General features: G+C 38.9%; 1 protein-coding gene across 1 annotated transcript in view; it reads right to left on the bottom strand.

The window, feature by feature from the left end:
• Nucleotides 1–16,087, bottom strand: part of si:ch211-186j3.6 (neural-cadherin) — a 416,158-nt gene that overhangs the window by 194,168 nt on the left and 205,903 nt on the right. The window contains exons 14-16 of the mRNA XM_051944931.1: nt 10,779–10,906; nt 10,330–10,516; nt 5,682–5,825 (exon numbers count right to left, since the gene is read on the bottom strand). Of these exons, the coding sequence (XP_051800891.1) occupies nt 5,682–5,825; nt 10,330–10,516; nt 10,779–10,906 (459 nt within the window). The remainder of the gene's footprint in view (nt 1–5,681; nt 5,826–10,329; nt 10,517–10,778; nt 10,907–16,087) is intronic.

Here is a 16,087-nt window from a genome sequence, read left to right as displayed (position 1 = left end):
TGTATGTTACACTCATGGTTTATTTATGAAGTTGTCTTTTTTCACACCTACAGACAATTTGCATGTACAAACAATTAGCATGTTTTCGACTGTGGGAAGAAGCTTGAATACCCAGAGTAAATCCACCCATACACAGGGAGAACCTGCAAATTCCATGCAGAAAGATCCCAGGTCGAGGGTGGGACGCGAACCGAGGATCATCTAGCTGCAAGGTAACAGTGCTAATCATCAATCCACTGTGCAGCCCATATCGCAAAACTCTACATATCTATATCTATATCTATAATTACAATGTCAGTTTTTTGCTTCTTTGTTTTCTTTTCTCCCATATGGTGCAGTCCTGCTCCAATTTATTCACCCATATTATCAACTAAACTATGGACAGTGGAGTAGAACTTCTGTGGGCAATTTTCTGAGGTAAATTTAACAGATTTTACATATAATTTACCTCCATCACAAGTTTTACTTGTTTCTGCTTTCTGAATATGAATATGTTCTCCTTTATACCAACAACCCAGCTGGTGTGATGCTACTCTGTAAAACTATGCCCATTGGTATTGTCTCTCTTCTGTAGATTCAGGTCCATCTAGCTGAGAGTAATCAATGTTGGAAGTATTGGCAAAGGCATTTTTTTTTTAAGTGCACTTATGTGCTTATGTCATATTTGAGTCTGTGCTAAGCTGCGGAGCTTGTGGGTTACAGAAAGACAAGGGAAGGGGCATATTTATTCCTCAAGTTTGTCGTTAGGACAGCACTTCCTCCCAGACCAGGTTCAGTTTACCCAGGATGCTTCAGTTGCTTGGGGGAACACACTGCATCAAAGACCGATGTCAAGTAAAAAAAAAAAAAAATCTATATAAACAAGAAAAGCGCAGATTACATGAAACACTGTAAAATGATTGACTGCAGCTTTACTCTGTGGTGTGTGCACTGATATATTTCTATTGCTGTTTTTAGCTAAGTGTACAGTAAATCCCCCCGCAGGTATAATCTTCTGTTACAACACTATAATAAAAGAAACATATAATCAACTTCAAACTGGCCTTTAGAGCAGTCTCTAGCAAAGGGCAGAGCAAGAATGCTTTTTTGTTTAACATTTAATCACATATTTACATCAACAACATCCTGAAATTAATATTTTAGACTAATTAAATTGTTAGACATGTGCAATGAACACTCACATAACCATGGTAATTATGGAATGATGCTGTGGAAGAGACAAAACATTCTTTCAGACATGGGAGTTTCCCAGGTGCACAGCATTTAGGAAGATTTTACAGCTCCCGAAGAGAGGGGAAGATCCACAGTGAAATGGCTCATTAAGAGGAAAGGTATCAGAAGTGTCGAGTAAGATGAGGAAGAAAGAATGCTTTCAGGGGGCTGTTCGAATGTCATCTATTCAGCTATTTTGTGGCAGGATTTATATTTTGCCATGTTTTTTAGACAGAACTCGGTTTCCATTTGTATCCACCGAAACCTCTGAGAGTCTAAGTTGACAACTGCTGATGCGTGCTACAAACTTTCAAGCATATAGAAATCACCTCTCAAGCACACAGGAGGTTTGCTGCTAAAAAGATTTTCAGTATATTCAGGATTCCTTCAACTGCTGCACAGCACAAAAGCTCATTCCCAAAGATGTGTGATGATCAAGGAGGATGATTACCTGAAATATTTGGATATTTTGAACTGTAAACCAGGTCTTGCTAATCTCTGTTTTAAATAGAGTCATAAAGGCTAAAGACTTGATGATTCAGCGCTGGCATTTGAAGCTATTGAAATATTCAACACCTTCAAGCTGTTCTTTTATCTGCTGGTCTATACCATCATGTTAAATGGTGTGGTAATGGTGAAGGCTAACTTTATTAGCTGTTTGATATGAACAGGCATCGTCTTGTCCTTGCTATCAGCAGCGGTGTAAAATCACTCAACCAATCTTCTTCTTCTTTGCCTCCTTCATTAAGTAAACCTTCTATAGAAAATCCCTGCATGCACTCGCTCAGACTTCCTCTGTGTCTGTCAGTTGGTGATAATACCCTTATTCTGGATACCCGCAGGCTGTGGCTGCGTGTGTGTGCTACATTATGGACATCAAGGCCAGACACACACAGTGTTTAGAGCTGATAACATCACTAATATTACTACTTAGTTACATCAGTCAGGGGCAGGGTGTGATGAGCTGAAAATTTAAAGATTGTTCTTCTCATTTTTAAAAACTCTGGATGGAAAATTGGATATAATGAGATGTTTTTAAGTCTGCATAACATCGGGCTGTGGTTCGCAACAACTTGCGTATCGGCATTATTCATTAGACTTTTTTGTAAGCAAAAAGCCCTACCAGCAGTAAATGTATGAACACCACTTCTAGACTCTTACTGGATGAAATTCAGCTGATTTGGATGATGACTGTCAATTTCTCTTGCTTCACATTTCCCGTAACAACCACATAATGGGCTCCAAATGTGTATCATTTGACCCGATTTAAAAATGGAAAGGTCATTTCATTTTACAGTTCAGCCTGAATTAAAGGTGCAGCTATCAAAGACATACACACGTGGACAAAATTGTTGGTACCTCTCAGTTAAAGAAGGAAAAACCCACAATTCTCACTGAAATCACTTGAAACTCACAAAAGTAACAACAAATAAAAATTTATTGAAAATTAAATAATCAAAATCAGCCATCACTTTTGAATTGTTGATTAACATAATTATTTAAAAAAAAAAAACTAATGAAATAGGGCTGGACAAAAATGATGGTACCCATAACTTAATATTTTGTTGCACAGCCTTTTGAGGCAATCACTGCAATTAAACGATTTCTGTATTTGTCAATGAGCGTTCTGCAGCTGTCAACAGGTATTTTGGCCCACTCCTCATGAGCAAACAGCTCCAGTTGTCTCAGGTTTGATGGGTGTCTTCTCCAAATGGCATGTTTCAGCTCCTTCCACATATGTTCAATGGGATTCAGATCTGGGCTCATAGAAGGCCACTTTAGAATAGTCCAACGCTTTTCTCTCAGCCATTCTTGGGTGTTTTTGGCTGTGTGTTTTGGATCGTTGTCCTGTTGGAAGACCCATGACCTGTGACTGAGACCAAGCTTTCTGACACTAGGCAGCACATTTCTCTCCAGAATGCCTTGATAGTCTTCAGATTTCATCGTACCTTGCACACTTTCAAGACACCCTGTGCCAGATGCAGCAAAGCAGCCCCAAAACATTACTGAGCCTCCTCCATGTTTCACCGTAGGGACAGTGTTCTTTTCTTCGTATGCTTGGTTTTTGAGTCTATGAACATAGAGTTGATGTGCCTTACCAAAAAGCTCCAGTTTGGTCTCATCTGTCCAAAGGACATTCTCCCAGAAGCTTTGTGGCTTGTCAACATGCATTTTTGCAAATTCCAGTCTTGCTTTTTTATGAGTTTTTTTCAGCAGTGGTGTCCTCCTTGGTCGTCTCCCATGAAGTCCACTTTGGCTCAAACAACGACGAATGGTGCGATCTGACACTGATGTACCTTGGCCTTGGAGTTCACCTTTAATTTCTTTGGAGGTTGCTCTGGGCTCTTTGGATACAATTCCAACGATCCGTCTCTTCAATTTGTCATCAATTTTCCTCTTGCGGCCACGTCCAGGGAGGTTGGCTACTGTCCCGTGGGTCTTGAACTTCTGAATAATATGAGCCACTGTTGTCACAGGAACTTCAAGCTGTTTAGAGATGGTCTTATAGCCTTTACCTTTAAGATGTTTGTCTATCATTTTTTTCGGATGTCCTGGGACAATTCTCTCCTTCGCTTTCTGTTGTCCATGTTCAGTGTGGTACACACCTTTTCACCAAACAGCAGGGTGACTACTTGTCTCCCTTTAAATAGGCAGACTGACTGATTATGAGTTTGGAAACACCTGTGATGTCAATTAAATGACACACCTGAGTTAATCATGTCACTCTGGTCAAATAGTTTTCAATCTTTTATAGAGGTACCATCATTTTTGTCCAGGCCTGTTTCATTAGTTTGTTTTTTTAAATAATTATGTTAATCAACAATTCAAAAGTAATGGCTGTTTTTGATTATTTAATTTTCAATAAATTTTTATTTATTGTTACTTTTGTGAGTTTCAAGTGATTTCAGTGAGAATTGTGGGTTTTTCCTTCTTTAACTGAGGGGTACCAACAATTTTGTCCACGTGTGTACATGGCAGCAGACTGACTAAACCATGGACATGGTGGAAAAGTCACCTGACACAGAAGAACAGTTCCAGCAGTGAAGTTTCCAGCTTGATTCACCAGCTTACAAATTGTTGGAAAACTGATCACCAATGAGGAGTAATGAGCTTAATCAATTTATGATTTAAATCTTTGTTGCATTCCTCACACATGTATTATTATGTTTATTTGAATGTGATATGCACATCAAACTTATTTTGTAAGAGTCTTTTTCACAGAATCATCTGCTACTGAATCATTACTTCTAAGGTATTTCTTATCAATATTTTCAACCTGCTGTGTTATTTCTTTTATTTTAGTTTCATTTTGGGAAATGAAAAGGTTTCTGAGCTGAGTTTTCTATAGGTGCTGCAAGGTATATGCTTCTGGGATGTTTTTTTTCTTCTTTTTTTAAGTTTTTAGTCCTCTTCACACACACACACTCAAAAAGGCAGGCATGCTATTTCGCTCCATCTCAAAAAGGAATACTTTGGTAACAAATAAAGCAATGTAGACACATCTTTTTTTAAAAAAAAAAACAAACAGCTACCGGTACTAGAAATATGCATCTATGAACACTGTAAGAGTCCCTTTACTATAAGTAATAATGTCTTGTCTTTTCTACTCTTTTTATGAGCTTATGAGCTGATATTTGCCTCTCGTGTACTACCACAGAACTGAACCTTTGTTCATCAGTATCTTTGTGAGCTCTCAAATCCTAACAAGATCTCTTATTACATACCATATACTGTATATTGTTATTAAAAGGAGTTGCACTACAAAGGTGAAGCAAATGGACCGTCCTACCTCATATGGGTGTTTAAGCATTCTAAATATAAATGTGCTTTACCAAATTCCAAATTCCAATATCCAAATTTTAAATCTTACTTTTGTCATCCTTAGCTTTGAGGGGAAAAAATGAAACTGGAAGTGTTGTATTGTGCTTGACTAAATTGAGCACCACTTTCTCAAACTTGGACTGAAAATATTGTTGTTTTAAAATGTTTATAGTTTGAAAATGTGTTGTAAAATAGTATGAAGAAGAATCCAAGGACATTCCTCAGCTGTATGTGACTTCCTCAGGAAACTAAATTGAAGAAAAATGTTTTCAAGCCCAAATTTCTGAAAGTCCGCACTTCAGCTCTTCAGAGTTTCTCTCTGTGCCTTGCATCGAAAGGTTACACTAAATGGACCTTCTACATTGGATGATTCTAACTCACATATCACCATGTTTTTCGTGACTTCATGACATGCTTTAGCACTTCCTTCAACTAAAAGGGGGTCAGACTATAACAGTGAGGAGTGAAAGTTTTTCTTGAGTGAGAGAAAAGTGAAGCACTTTAGCAATGCACTTGAGTAAATGTGCTTGATTGTGGATTCGTAGTGCCATCCCCACCATCACTCCTACAGTTTCCTTTCTGAATCTACATCACAAAAAAACACACACATATTCACACATACAGATTACTTTATCCACGCCACCCACCTTCATCCCCATCATTGGCACTGACAGTGAGAATGGCAAAGCCTACGTCAGCATCTTCATCCACATCGACTTCATAGGACGCCTGTGCAAACACTGGCTTGTTATCGTTCACATCGCTGATAAAAATACGAACATATGCCGTGTCTGAAAATAAAAATACGACAGACAGAGACAGAGAGAGAGAAAGAGAAAGAGGAGATGATAAACATGAGGTTGTTCTTATTCTGTCAACATGAACATGAACATCTGTCTGTCTCCCTTTGGATAGCGACAATTTAGTCACTTCTGCACCAGTGCACGCACATACAAAGAAAGGAAAGCAGACATTTCTTCATATAAACACAGGCACAGTAATAGCAATAATAATTTCTTTCTCTTCCATCCACTCTTCTACTCCATTTGCTGTCTCTGTTCACTATTTCAGTCTATTTTACCATAAAATCCAGCTGTTTTTCTTTCTCTTCGGCATCCAAACATGGGCTGAAGTGAAGCACAAAGCACCCTGAGGGTATCAGTGTAAGGCTCGGTAGTTGAGCAACCCAACATACTACGCTTCCTTTGATATCTGTATCAAAACGAGCATAATTGCAATACAGCTTCAAGACGATAAATTATTTAAGCCAGGGTGGAAGAGTTGGTACACAGTTCATGGCACAGATAGCAAACTAATGCAGCCCTTGGAGCTATAACAAAACAAGTTGCAGATGCCAGAGCTTTGCACATGTTCAGACTCTGTTGGAGAGAAAGAAAGGGAGGGGTGGAGGATGTACACACCAAGTGCATAAGCAGATGTAGCAGCCATCCCCTTATCCTCACTCTCATGTGCTAATGATGCCTGCTCATCCATGTCACACTTCTAGAGTCATGCATGTAAAAAAAGGTTGCACACTCAGCTCCACAACACCCATCAGCTTCAAAGTGTCACCTTTCTGTCTGTGAAAACAGCGTTAACAAGGTTGTTCTTGTGACTACTTGACGACATCTTGCTGTCTCCAACGTCTCTTAGTGCTTGGCAAACGCAGATGTATGTACAGTATATGTGCAGTAGATGTTCAGAATTTAAGAACTTATACCATCATATGTGATCCCACTTTAATAAGAGGAACAACTGAAGAAATCTGAGCTCACCAACAAAGTGGAGAAAGAGACACAGATGGAACTCTTCTTTTCATTTATTTCAGTTGAGTCTTTAATAATTTTGTGTATCCTGCTCCACTCCGGGTATGTTATCTTTAAAAATTTCTAAAAAAACAAACAAACACTATTATCAGATCTAAGAATGGTAAAAACAGAAACAATCATTGATTTTTTTTTTTTGACTATCCGATTGTCACTGAGCTAATGTGTGAAGTGCAGTTTCATCATGAAATGTATTCAAAACTAAATTCAAAAAGTTGTGGTCTTTATTCTACATGCCACAAATATCTATTTGTACTTGGCCCAATCTATGAGAATAAAAATATTTGTGCTCTTCTGTGCAACGAAAAAGCCACTGGTAACATTCACGTTGCAAACATTTCAGAACTACTCTGCGGAACTGGGCTGGGCTGCAGGCTGAGTTTACTGTGTAGACAGGATACAAGTATGGAAACAAATCAGAAATATAAGTAGTACAATAGCGATATAATGTGGAGCCCCCATTCTTTTTTTTTTTTTTTTTTTTGACATTGGGAAAAATGTTTTACATTTGATTCCAGGTCATCTCCGTTTTTGTAAAACAAATACTGAAGAAATAATTTTTCCCCCTCCTTCTTTTTAAATGATTTACAGCATTCTAACTGTGCCACACGGCCCAAAACACATTTTGGACTATATTGCAGTAGTGCCCACATAGAGTAAAAATGTAAAAAAAAAAAAAAAAAACATCTACTAAGCATGCTTTAGACTGTGTTTCATTTCATGTACTGGCTAAGTTTACTCAGCCAGTATTTAGTTTCTCTCCACTGCATGCAGCTCATGTGACAGGTTTAGAAACTGGATGTGTCATCAACATGCACATTGGAATTCAGAATTAATTTTTGATCTAAACATTAGTGCAAGTAAGATTAAACAATTAACGTTTTTATGACAAACCCAGAAGTTTTGGAACAACATTGTTTGTCATTTGGACTGAACTGGAGGATGCCATGCAAATTCAAAGCATGGATGTGCTACTACTGTGAGTCACATAATATTTTCTTTAGGAAAATGATGGAATTTTCACAGCGAAGGGGAACCAGAGAATCCAAAATAGCTCCTCCTGCTTTGCACCTCCATCATGCTCACTTGTAAATGTGTATATGGTCTGTACATCCATGCTAAGTATCTCTTAATTTGCCTGTCACCCATCCCCCTTCATGCAACCTTATTTAATATTTATAAAACGAAAAAAAATAATTAAATAAATAACTCCCAAAGCCTCCCTGCAGTCTCTGCTCTACTTAATATTTAACTTCTGTTTACATTGCCACAAATGTCATAGTGAGCCAAACCTAGAGAGCAGATCTGTTAATAATCTATGATCATACTTATTTAAAAATATATCCTGGTCTGTCTGTTTCGCTGTACTTCCAACACCTCTCTCCATCCTCCCATCTGTCTCAACATTCTGCTCATTTCTTCGTGCTCTCTATTCTACTAGAGCATGTATGCATTTCATCTGGCAGCAAATGAGAGAGAAATGGAGAGACGGAGGAAGAGAGAGTGCAAGAGAGACAGACTGAAAGAGAAATATGGCCTTTGGTCCTTCAGTGGAGGGAGAATGAGCAGATGTGGGAAGGAAACAGAAAGAGGAAAACAGAGATTATTGCTGCCTTCAATGAAGATTTGAAGCCTTAAATGAAGTCTTCAGAGCAGCTGTCTACAGCACTCTCCCCCTTTGCACTTGTCCTCATTTTTAGTCACAAAAACAGCAACAACTATCACTACATTAAGTGGATTATAACTCTAATATCAACAGATTGTGAATATTTTCTGCTATTACATCAATCTGGCTTCATTTTACAGTCTAGTCTCAGACAACACTGACTAGAGTTTGACGAGTTTCCCCCTGGCTCATGTGGTCGTAACTACAGAGCATTCAATGCAACACTCCATTTCATTTATTTTTTAACCTAACGGTGTTACTTCCTACATTTTTGACTAAAAAGTATGCAGACAGCCTGTCTCATTAGTGGGCCGAGCTGCCTCTGCCAGTGCTAACAGGTGCAAAATCAAGCACACAGCCATACAATCTGAATTTACAAACATCTGCAGCAGAACGGGTTGTACTGAAGAGCTCATTGACTTTTAATGTGGTACTGTCAAATGATAACGAGTTTTCAATAAGTCTATTCATCAAATTTCTTCCCACTAGGCTTTGCCCAGCTTAGCTGCAATAACAGTACAGTACAGCACAACACAAACTCACAGAACAGGTGCCACACACCAAACTGCCTCCAGAAGCAACAGTAGCATAGAAACGGTCTGTGAGGTATTTCTTGGCATGCGCCAAACAGTGGAATGCTACCATAGATAGTATGACCATATCATAGAATTGACCATATGCAATTCCAGGCCATGATTGGATAGCTGTAAAGCTCACAGTGACTAGATACTGGAGCAGTGGATACATCTAAAGTACTGATCACTAACTGGGTTTGACCTACTTATTTTTGGGCAAACACTACCTGCCTGAGTACATAGTGCTGACTGCTGAGCATAGGATCAACAGGATGACAGTTTTTCATAGTTTGGGCCACTTAGTTTAAGGTAGGGTAAATGTTGTTGTCATAGAACAAAAAGGGTTTTTTTAGGTAAAAGTGTACATTTTTGGGCAGACTTTTCCAGCATGAGAGTGCCACCATATACCAGTGAGGTCCATATAGATAGATATAATTTGCAATAAATTGACTGGTCAGCACCATAACCTAATTCAGTGACTGCAATTTAAGTCAGCTGGGTTGACTATGAGCAAATCCTTAAAGACAGGTTTCAAAATAAATTGGAAAGTCTTACTCAAGAAGTGGAGACTCGCATTAATGAGACAATCACATATGGATATGGTGTTCAGGTGTCCAGATACTTTGTGTACTACAAAGATGACTCAGCTATTTGTAAGATATTGTCATATATTTAAATACATATATTCACAGGGAAAAACCTATGGGAACAATTGAGATATTCAGTGTTTCCCTTCTATGGGCTTCATCTACTCTTTATCACTGACGGATAAAAGGCAAATCATTTCAAACTAGGTACCACTCAGCAGTTTTCAGTAACCCAACACATCAGATGGTTTGTTACACAGAACCATCTGAGAAGTCATCCTCAGAAACAGTCTGGAAAAGCTCAGGCACTTAAAAAAAATATTTGGCAGGTGATTGGATGAACCTTCTGTCTATCACTGCCTATCACGGGTGAGCTCACACCTAAAACACATCTATAGCTGGCAGTAGTTGGTCATATACACTCACTGGTCTGGCCACAAGTATATCTGTCACAAACAGCTTGAAGCCTGGCAAGATGGAATGTTCTGTGATCATGATCTTGCATATCTCTTGAGTATCCCGCTGCCTTGCAAGGTAAACTTTTGCAACTGCTGGTCTCAGCACTCAGGCAGAACACATTATAGGACTGAAAACAACACTCTCAGTTATAGGATGTTCTGTACAGCTTGAGCCCTATTTACCAGAGTTGGGCTGTCCATGTTTGCCGGGCCGCGCTGACTCCCAGCCATCCACAGACTGAACCTCCAACAGGTAGGAGCTTTTGGTCTCTCGGTCAAACACAGCCTGTGAGTAGATGAACCCCAGCTCTGGGTCGATACGGAAATACTGATGGTCCCCACTGCGATCCTCCAGCAGTGAGTAAGCGATCTGGAAGATGGGGGGGTTGGAGCAGACACAATTTTTCAGGGGGCCAGATGCTAAAACGCAGATAATTACAGCAAATTTACACAGCAAGGAAGAACACATTTTGAATAACTAAAAACAGAGGTATACTGAACAGAATAGTGAGCAGTTATTCAAAAGAAACTGGATTCTAAATATCCTTTCAACTTGCCACACGGTAAGAGCAACATTATGATTTTTATAATAATTAGTGCAATAATGTGTGTGTGTGTTAATTAGTTCTTACCTTGCCATTTAGACCGAGATCAAGGTCATTGGCTGATACCTGGAAAACCAAAGTTCCTGACTCTGCTCCTTCAGTGACCGAAGCCTCGTAGATGGAGGAAGTAAAGAATGGGACGTTGTCATTTACATCTGGAGAGGGAAGGGAATAGAAAGACAGACTGTGCTCAGTTTATACCAAAGATGTTTTTTTTTTTTTTTTTTCCCCAGTTAATGTCTTGTTAATTTGAAACAAATGTCATATTTACAGTGGTATGCAAACGTTTGGGCACCCCTAATAATTTTCAAGGTTTTCCTTTATAAATCACTGGTTGTTCGGACCATCAATTTCAGTTAAATATGTCACATAGCAGACGAACACAGTGACATTTGAGAAGCGAAATGAAATTTATAGGATTTACAATGCAATAATTATTTAAGCAAAAATAGGCAGGTGTATAAATTTGGGCACCCCAACAGAAAAATTACATCAATATTTAGTAGATCCTCCTTTTGCAGAAACACCACCCTCTAAATGCTTCCTATCACTTTCAATGAGGGTCTGGATTCTGGTTGAAGGTATTTTTGACCATTCTTTCTTACAAAACATCTCCAGTTCAGTCAGGTTTGATGGTTTCCGAGCATGGACAGCCTGTTTTATATCACATCACAGATTTTCAATATTCAGGTCTGGGCACTGAGATGGCCATTCCAGAATGTTGTACTTGATCCTCTGCATGAGTGCCTTAGTAGAATTTGAGCAGTGTTTAGGGTCGTTGTCTTGTTGAAGTATTCAGCCCATGCGCAACTTCAACTTTGTCACTGATTCTTGAACATTGTTGGCAAGAATCTGCTGATACTGACTGGAATCCATGAGACCTTCAACTTTAACAAGATTGCGAGTACCTGCACTGACCATACAGCCCCACAGCATGATGGAACCACCACCAAATTTTACTGTGGGTAGCAAGTGTTTGTCTTGGAATGCCGTGTTCTTCATCCGCCATGCATACCGTTCCTTGTTATGTCCAAATAACTCAATTTTAGGTTCATCAGTCCACAGCACCTTATTCCAAAATGAAGCTGGCTTTTCCAAATGTGCTTTAGCTTACCTCAAGCGACTCTGTTTGTGGCATGTGTGCAGAAAAGGCTTCTTCCGCATTACTCTCCCGTACACCATCCCCTTGTGCAAAGTGCGCTGAACAGTTGAACGTTGCACAGTGACACCATCTGCAGCAAGATCATGTTGTAGGTCTTTGGAGCTGGTCTGTGGGCTGAGTTTGACTGTTCTCACCATCCTTTGCCTCTGCTTATCTGAGATTTTTCTTGGCCTGCCACTCCGGGCCTTAACTAGAACTGTGCCTGTGGTCTTCCATTTCCTCACTATGTTCCTCACAGTGAAAACTGACAGCTGAAATCTCTGAGCTACCTTTTTGTATCCTTCCCCTGAACCATGATGTTGAACAATCTTTGCTGTCAGGTTATTTGACAGTCGTTTTGAGGCTCCCATGTTGCCACTTTTCAGAGAAGATGCAAAGAGAAGAACAACTTGCAAATGGCCACCTTAAATACCCTTTCTCATGATTGGCTCCACCTGTGTATGTAGGTCAAGGGTCAGTGAGCTTACCAAACAAATTTTGTGTTCCAATAATTAGTGGTAAAGGTATTCAAATCAATAAAACAAGGTGCCCAATTTTTGCACCTGCCTACTTTTGTTTAAATAATTATTGCACACTTTCTGTAAATCCTATAAACTTCATTTCACTTCTCATATATCGCTGTGTTTGTCTGCTATATGATATATTTAACTGAAATTGCTGATCCGAACAACCAGTGATTTATAAAGGAAACTCTTGAAAATTATCAGGCGTGCCCAAACCTCTGCATACCACTGTATCTGAAGAGGTCTTTCAGATGACCTAAAGTTGCAAGCAATGGGTGATAATACCCAACAAGTCATTCTCCATTCCTTTTCAAAATAAATAAAGCTTCTCCATTAAAACAAACAAACAAAAAAACTTATACTAAACAGTAAGCTTTATATGATTAGTTTTGGATTGATGAATGTTCCCAAGTTTGGGACTGGTTATGAGAAAAAAAATCCAATACAAGTCTTATGACGTCCACATATACAGGGGCATAGACAGACATGCTGTGCCATGGTCCCATTGAGCAAAAAGAGTGATTCCTTTAATTCTTACATTCTCCATTTAAATATCACAAAAACCATGTAATAACCTCTAACAATACTAAATGAGTGTAGATTCTTATTCAACAAAGTTTAGCTATATTTTCCATTTTAATAACATTATGTAAGAGTTATTGCTTTTCACCTGGCATCTTTTGTTGCCAAATATTGTCAGTTTTCTTTGTGCCTGAGCAGCCTTGGAGAACGGTTATTTTTGTTCGATCTATTTACTTCTGTTTCTTTAAAAGAATTACTTCTCATTGTGTGCATCCATTTTCATCTAGTATAAATGGTTTACTGCTGAAAAAACAAACAAAAAACTGTTTCCATTTCCTGCTCGCTGTGTAAAAATCTCTGATTGCTTACTTTGCAGTAGGTATTTAAGTGATTCTTAAAAGCATGTCGACATTTGGCACAGAATGCAACAGTATGGTTTCTGGCCAATTCCAAATCTACAGATCAGTCCAGGTGACAGTGCGCTATCTTCTCTCGCGCATTACTGATCTGTGTAAACCTTATACATGTATTCTGTAATGCAGGTCTGCCAGCAGATTTTTTTAAAATGCTACAGTCCAGTTCAAAACAAAGGGAGCTATAAAGCATCGTCCAGCAAGAGCACTGACAGCTAATCAAATATGTGAAAGTGCTCATTCCTAGATGTCTTTGTAACAAGAAAACCTGAGTTGCAAAATCTAACATCAGATTATTCTAAGTCAATGCAGCGTAGTCCAGTTTCGTCTGTTGCTGAAACAGGACTAATGTATCATATTTGTCTCTGGGCCTGGGAGGAATGCAGCCTCACCACTGTGGTTCTTACTGCTGTGTGCTTTGCACTCTCTATTTCTACTAACTTTATCTACATCAGCTGTGTTAAATTACTGTGAAAACATTCAGGCACTACCACTGAAGTAAGGATGCTTTCAAAAATAAAGCCCCACTTCATAGAAAGTGCAGTAAAAAAAAAAAAAGCGACATCTATGAATATTTGGTGTGACTTTGCTTTTAAAACATCACCCATTTTCCTTGCACACAGTTTTTAAAAGGTACTTGGCTGGTAGGTTGATCCATGCATGTTGGAGAACTTCCCAGAGTTCTTCTGTGAATTTAGGCTGTCTTTGCTTTTTTTTCATGTAATCCCAGATTGACTACATGATTCTGAAATCGGAGCCGTGGGGACCATTCCATCTGTGGCAGGGCTCCTTTTTCTTCATTTCACAGAGGATAACTCATAATGACTCTGCTCCCTGGCTGTATATTTGTGATGACAATGTGGGACATTTAATTAAACATCTAAAGTACCTAAAACTCTGTGCTGTATATGCATAATCAATTTCTTTCTACTGAAATCTTCTTAAAGGTGACATTGTACCTTGTAGACAACAAGGTTCTTCATTTAACAAAATACATTAGCAATAAATATCACAGCACTATATTGCTGATGCACCATTTGCCATCGGTGCAGCTTCAGTTCTCTTTATGATGTTGCCATGTAATGTCGTGGATTGTTGATTCTGGAGTTTCATCAAGAAGGGAGCCTGCAGTTTTTTCTAACCATGTATATAATATTAGGTCCTAGCTGTTGGAGGTGACATAAAAAGAGTGAATGCAAGTTTCATTAAGCTCATTTTGTAGCTTTTAGGCCAAACATTGTTGTGCAAAAATCTCGAAAATGGTAACATCATGAGGGATCAGTGTTATCACCTATAGCTCACTTGCCAGCCTATTCATGTTCATCCACACATTCACTGTGGCTCTGACAACTTATATAATGATGCCATTTTCCATTTTGTGATTATTTTCCAAGTCATGTTGGCATTAAGATGAGGATCAAAGCAGGCATCACGCCAGTTAATAATTAACACAAAATGTTCCCTTTTTACATCAGCTACTTTAACCAGAACAAGAAGAGAGAGGAACGAGTGTTAGATGCAACAGACAGACAAAGCAGGTAGAACCAGCGACATAGGGCATGACCTCAGGTTTTCCTGAATAACAAAATCAGCCAAAAGCAGTACAGAAATTACTCTGAAAGAGCAACACATTAAATCTCAATGCTGCTCTATGTGCCTTTTTTTTCTTGCCTTTCTTCAGTGCAAATGTCTTAATCTATGAATTAAAAATGGGGTCTTAAATCCATTACAGACCTCCCTCCCTCCCTCAGCCTCACTGCCTCTGGAGAAGTCAAAGAGCTTTCTTATTAAGACAGATAAGGGACAGGAGGGGTGAGTGAACAGAGGAGAAGGGAACGTTAAAAGAGGGACAGAGAGGCAGGAGAGGGTCTGTGAGAATTAATTATTTCTCACTGGATTAAGACAAATTTGATGGAATGGGTATGCGTGCATGTTGCAGGGGAATTACATGCAGAGCAGTCATTTAAGAAAGGACCAAGATGAGGGGCGAGCAAACACCACCATTTAAGCAGTGACTTAGGAGTAGTAACTCAATATATATAGCATTAACTGAAACAGAAAAAGCAGAAGAAATAATGACATATGATGAATGATACAGAGGTGATGATTGATATTCCCAGGCAAAGAAGAGACACAACGGATAGTGTGACATTTCTTTGCAGCAGTGGTGTTGCATTGGTGTTAAGAGTCCAGTATATGTTGCACTGCTGGCTTAACACAACAGCTGGCAAGTTCTGTAAATGATTAGGATTTGTGCGGCTTTGGATCCAAGTTTTAAACAAATCCAAAGAAAAATTTAAATGCAATAAGTCTTACAGAGCACTGCGATATGTCTGACTATTCTGTCCACCCCCCACCTCCCTCTAACCAATCTAGACATCGGTGATGTGGCAAATGACTATTGTAGCTGGAAAGAGCTGATTTTTGATGGAATATCTACATAGGGAAACAGAGGAGCATTTCCAGCAACCATCATTTATTGCTTTGTATTTGAAAAGACAGGAAATATCAAAAACTGCCCACAGATGAAGATGAAAATTTCAAAAGTGAGCACTTTATCTAACCAGCATCCACAATCCAGAGATATAACACATGTTTATATTTGATGACCCAGAAATGGCAAACATTTGATTTTATTTTTTTATCAAAAAACAATTTCACAGAGTAAAATTATGGGTTGTGAACTTTCAATCATTGATGCCTGATGCAGCTCTATCAACCAGAAGACTCTTACTT

The sequence above is a fragment of the Acanthochromis polyacanthus genome, chromosome 2 (genome assembly GCF_021347895.1).
Source record: "Acanthochromis polyacanthus isolate Apoly-LR-REF ecotype Palm Island chromosome 2, KAUST_Apoly_ChrSc, whole genome shotgun sequence".
In the NCBI taxonomy this organism is placed as follows: Eukaryota; Metazoa; Chordata; class Actinopteri; family Pomacentridae; genus Acanthochromis; species Acanthochromis polyacanthus.
The sequence above is the reverse complement of the archived record's forward strand: the minus strand, read 5'-3'. Positions and strand labels throughout refer to the sequence as shown.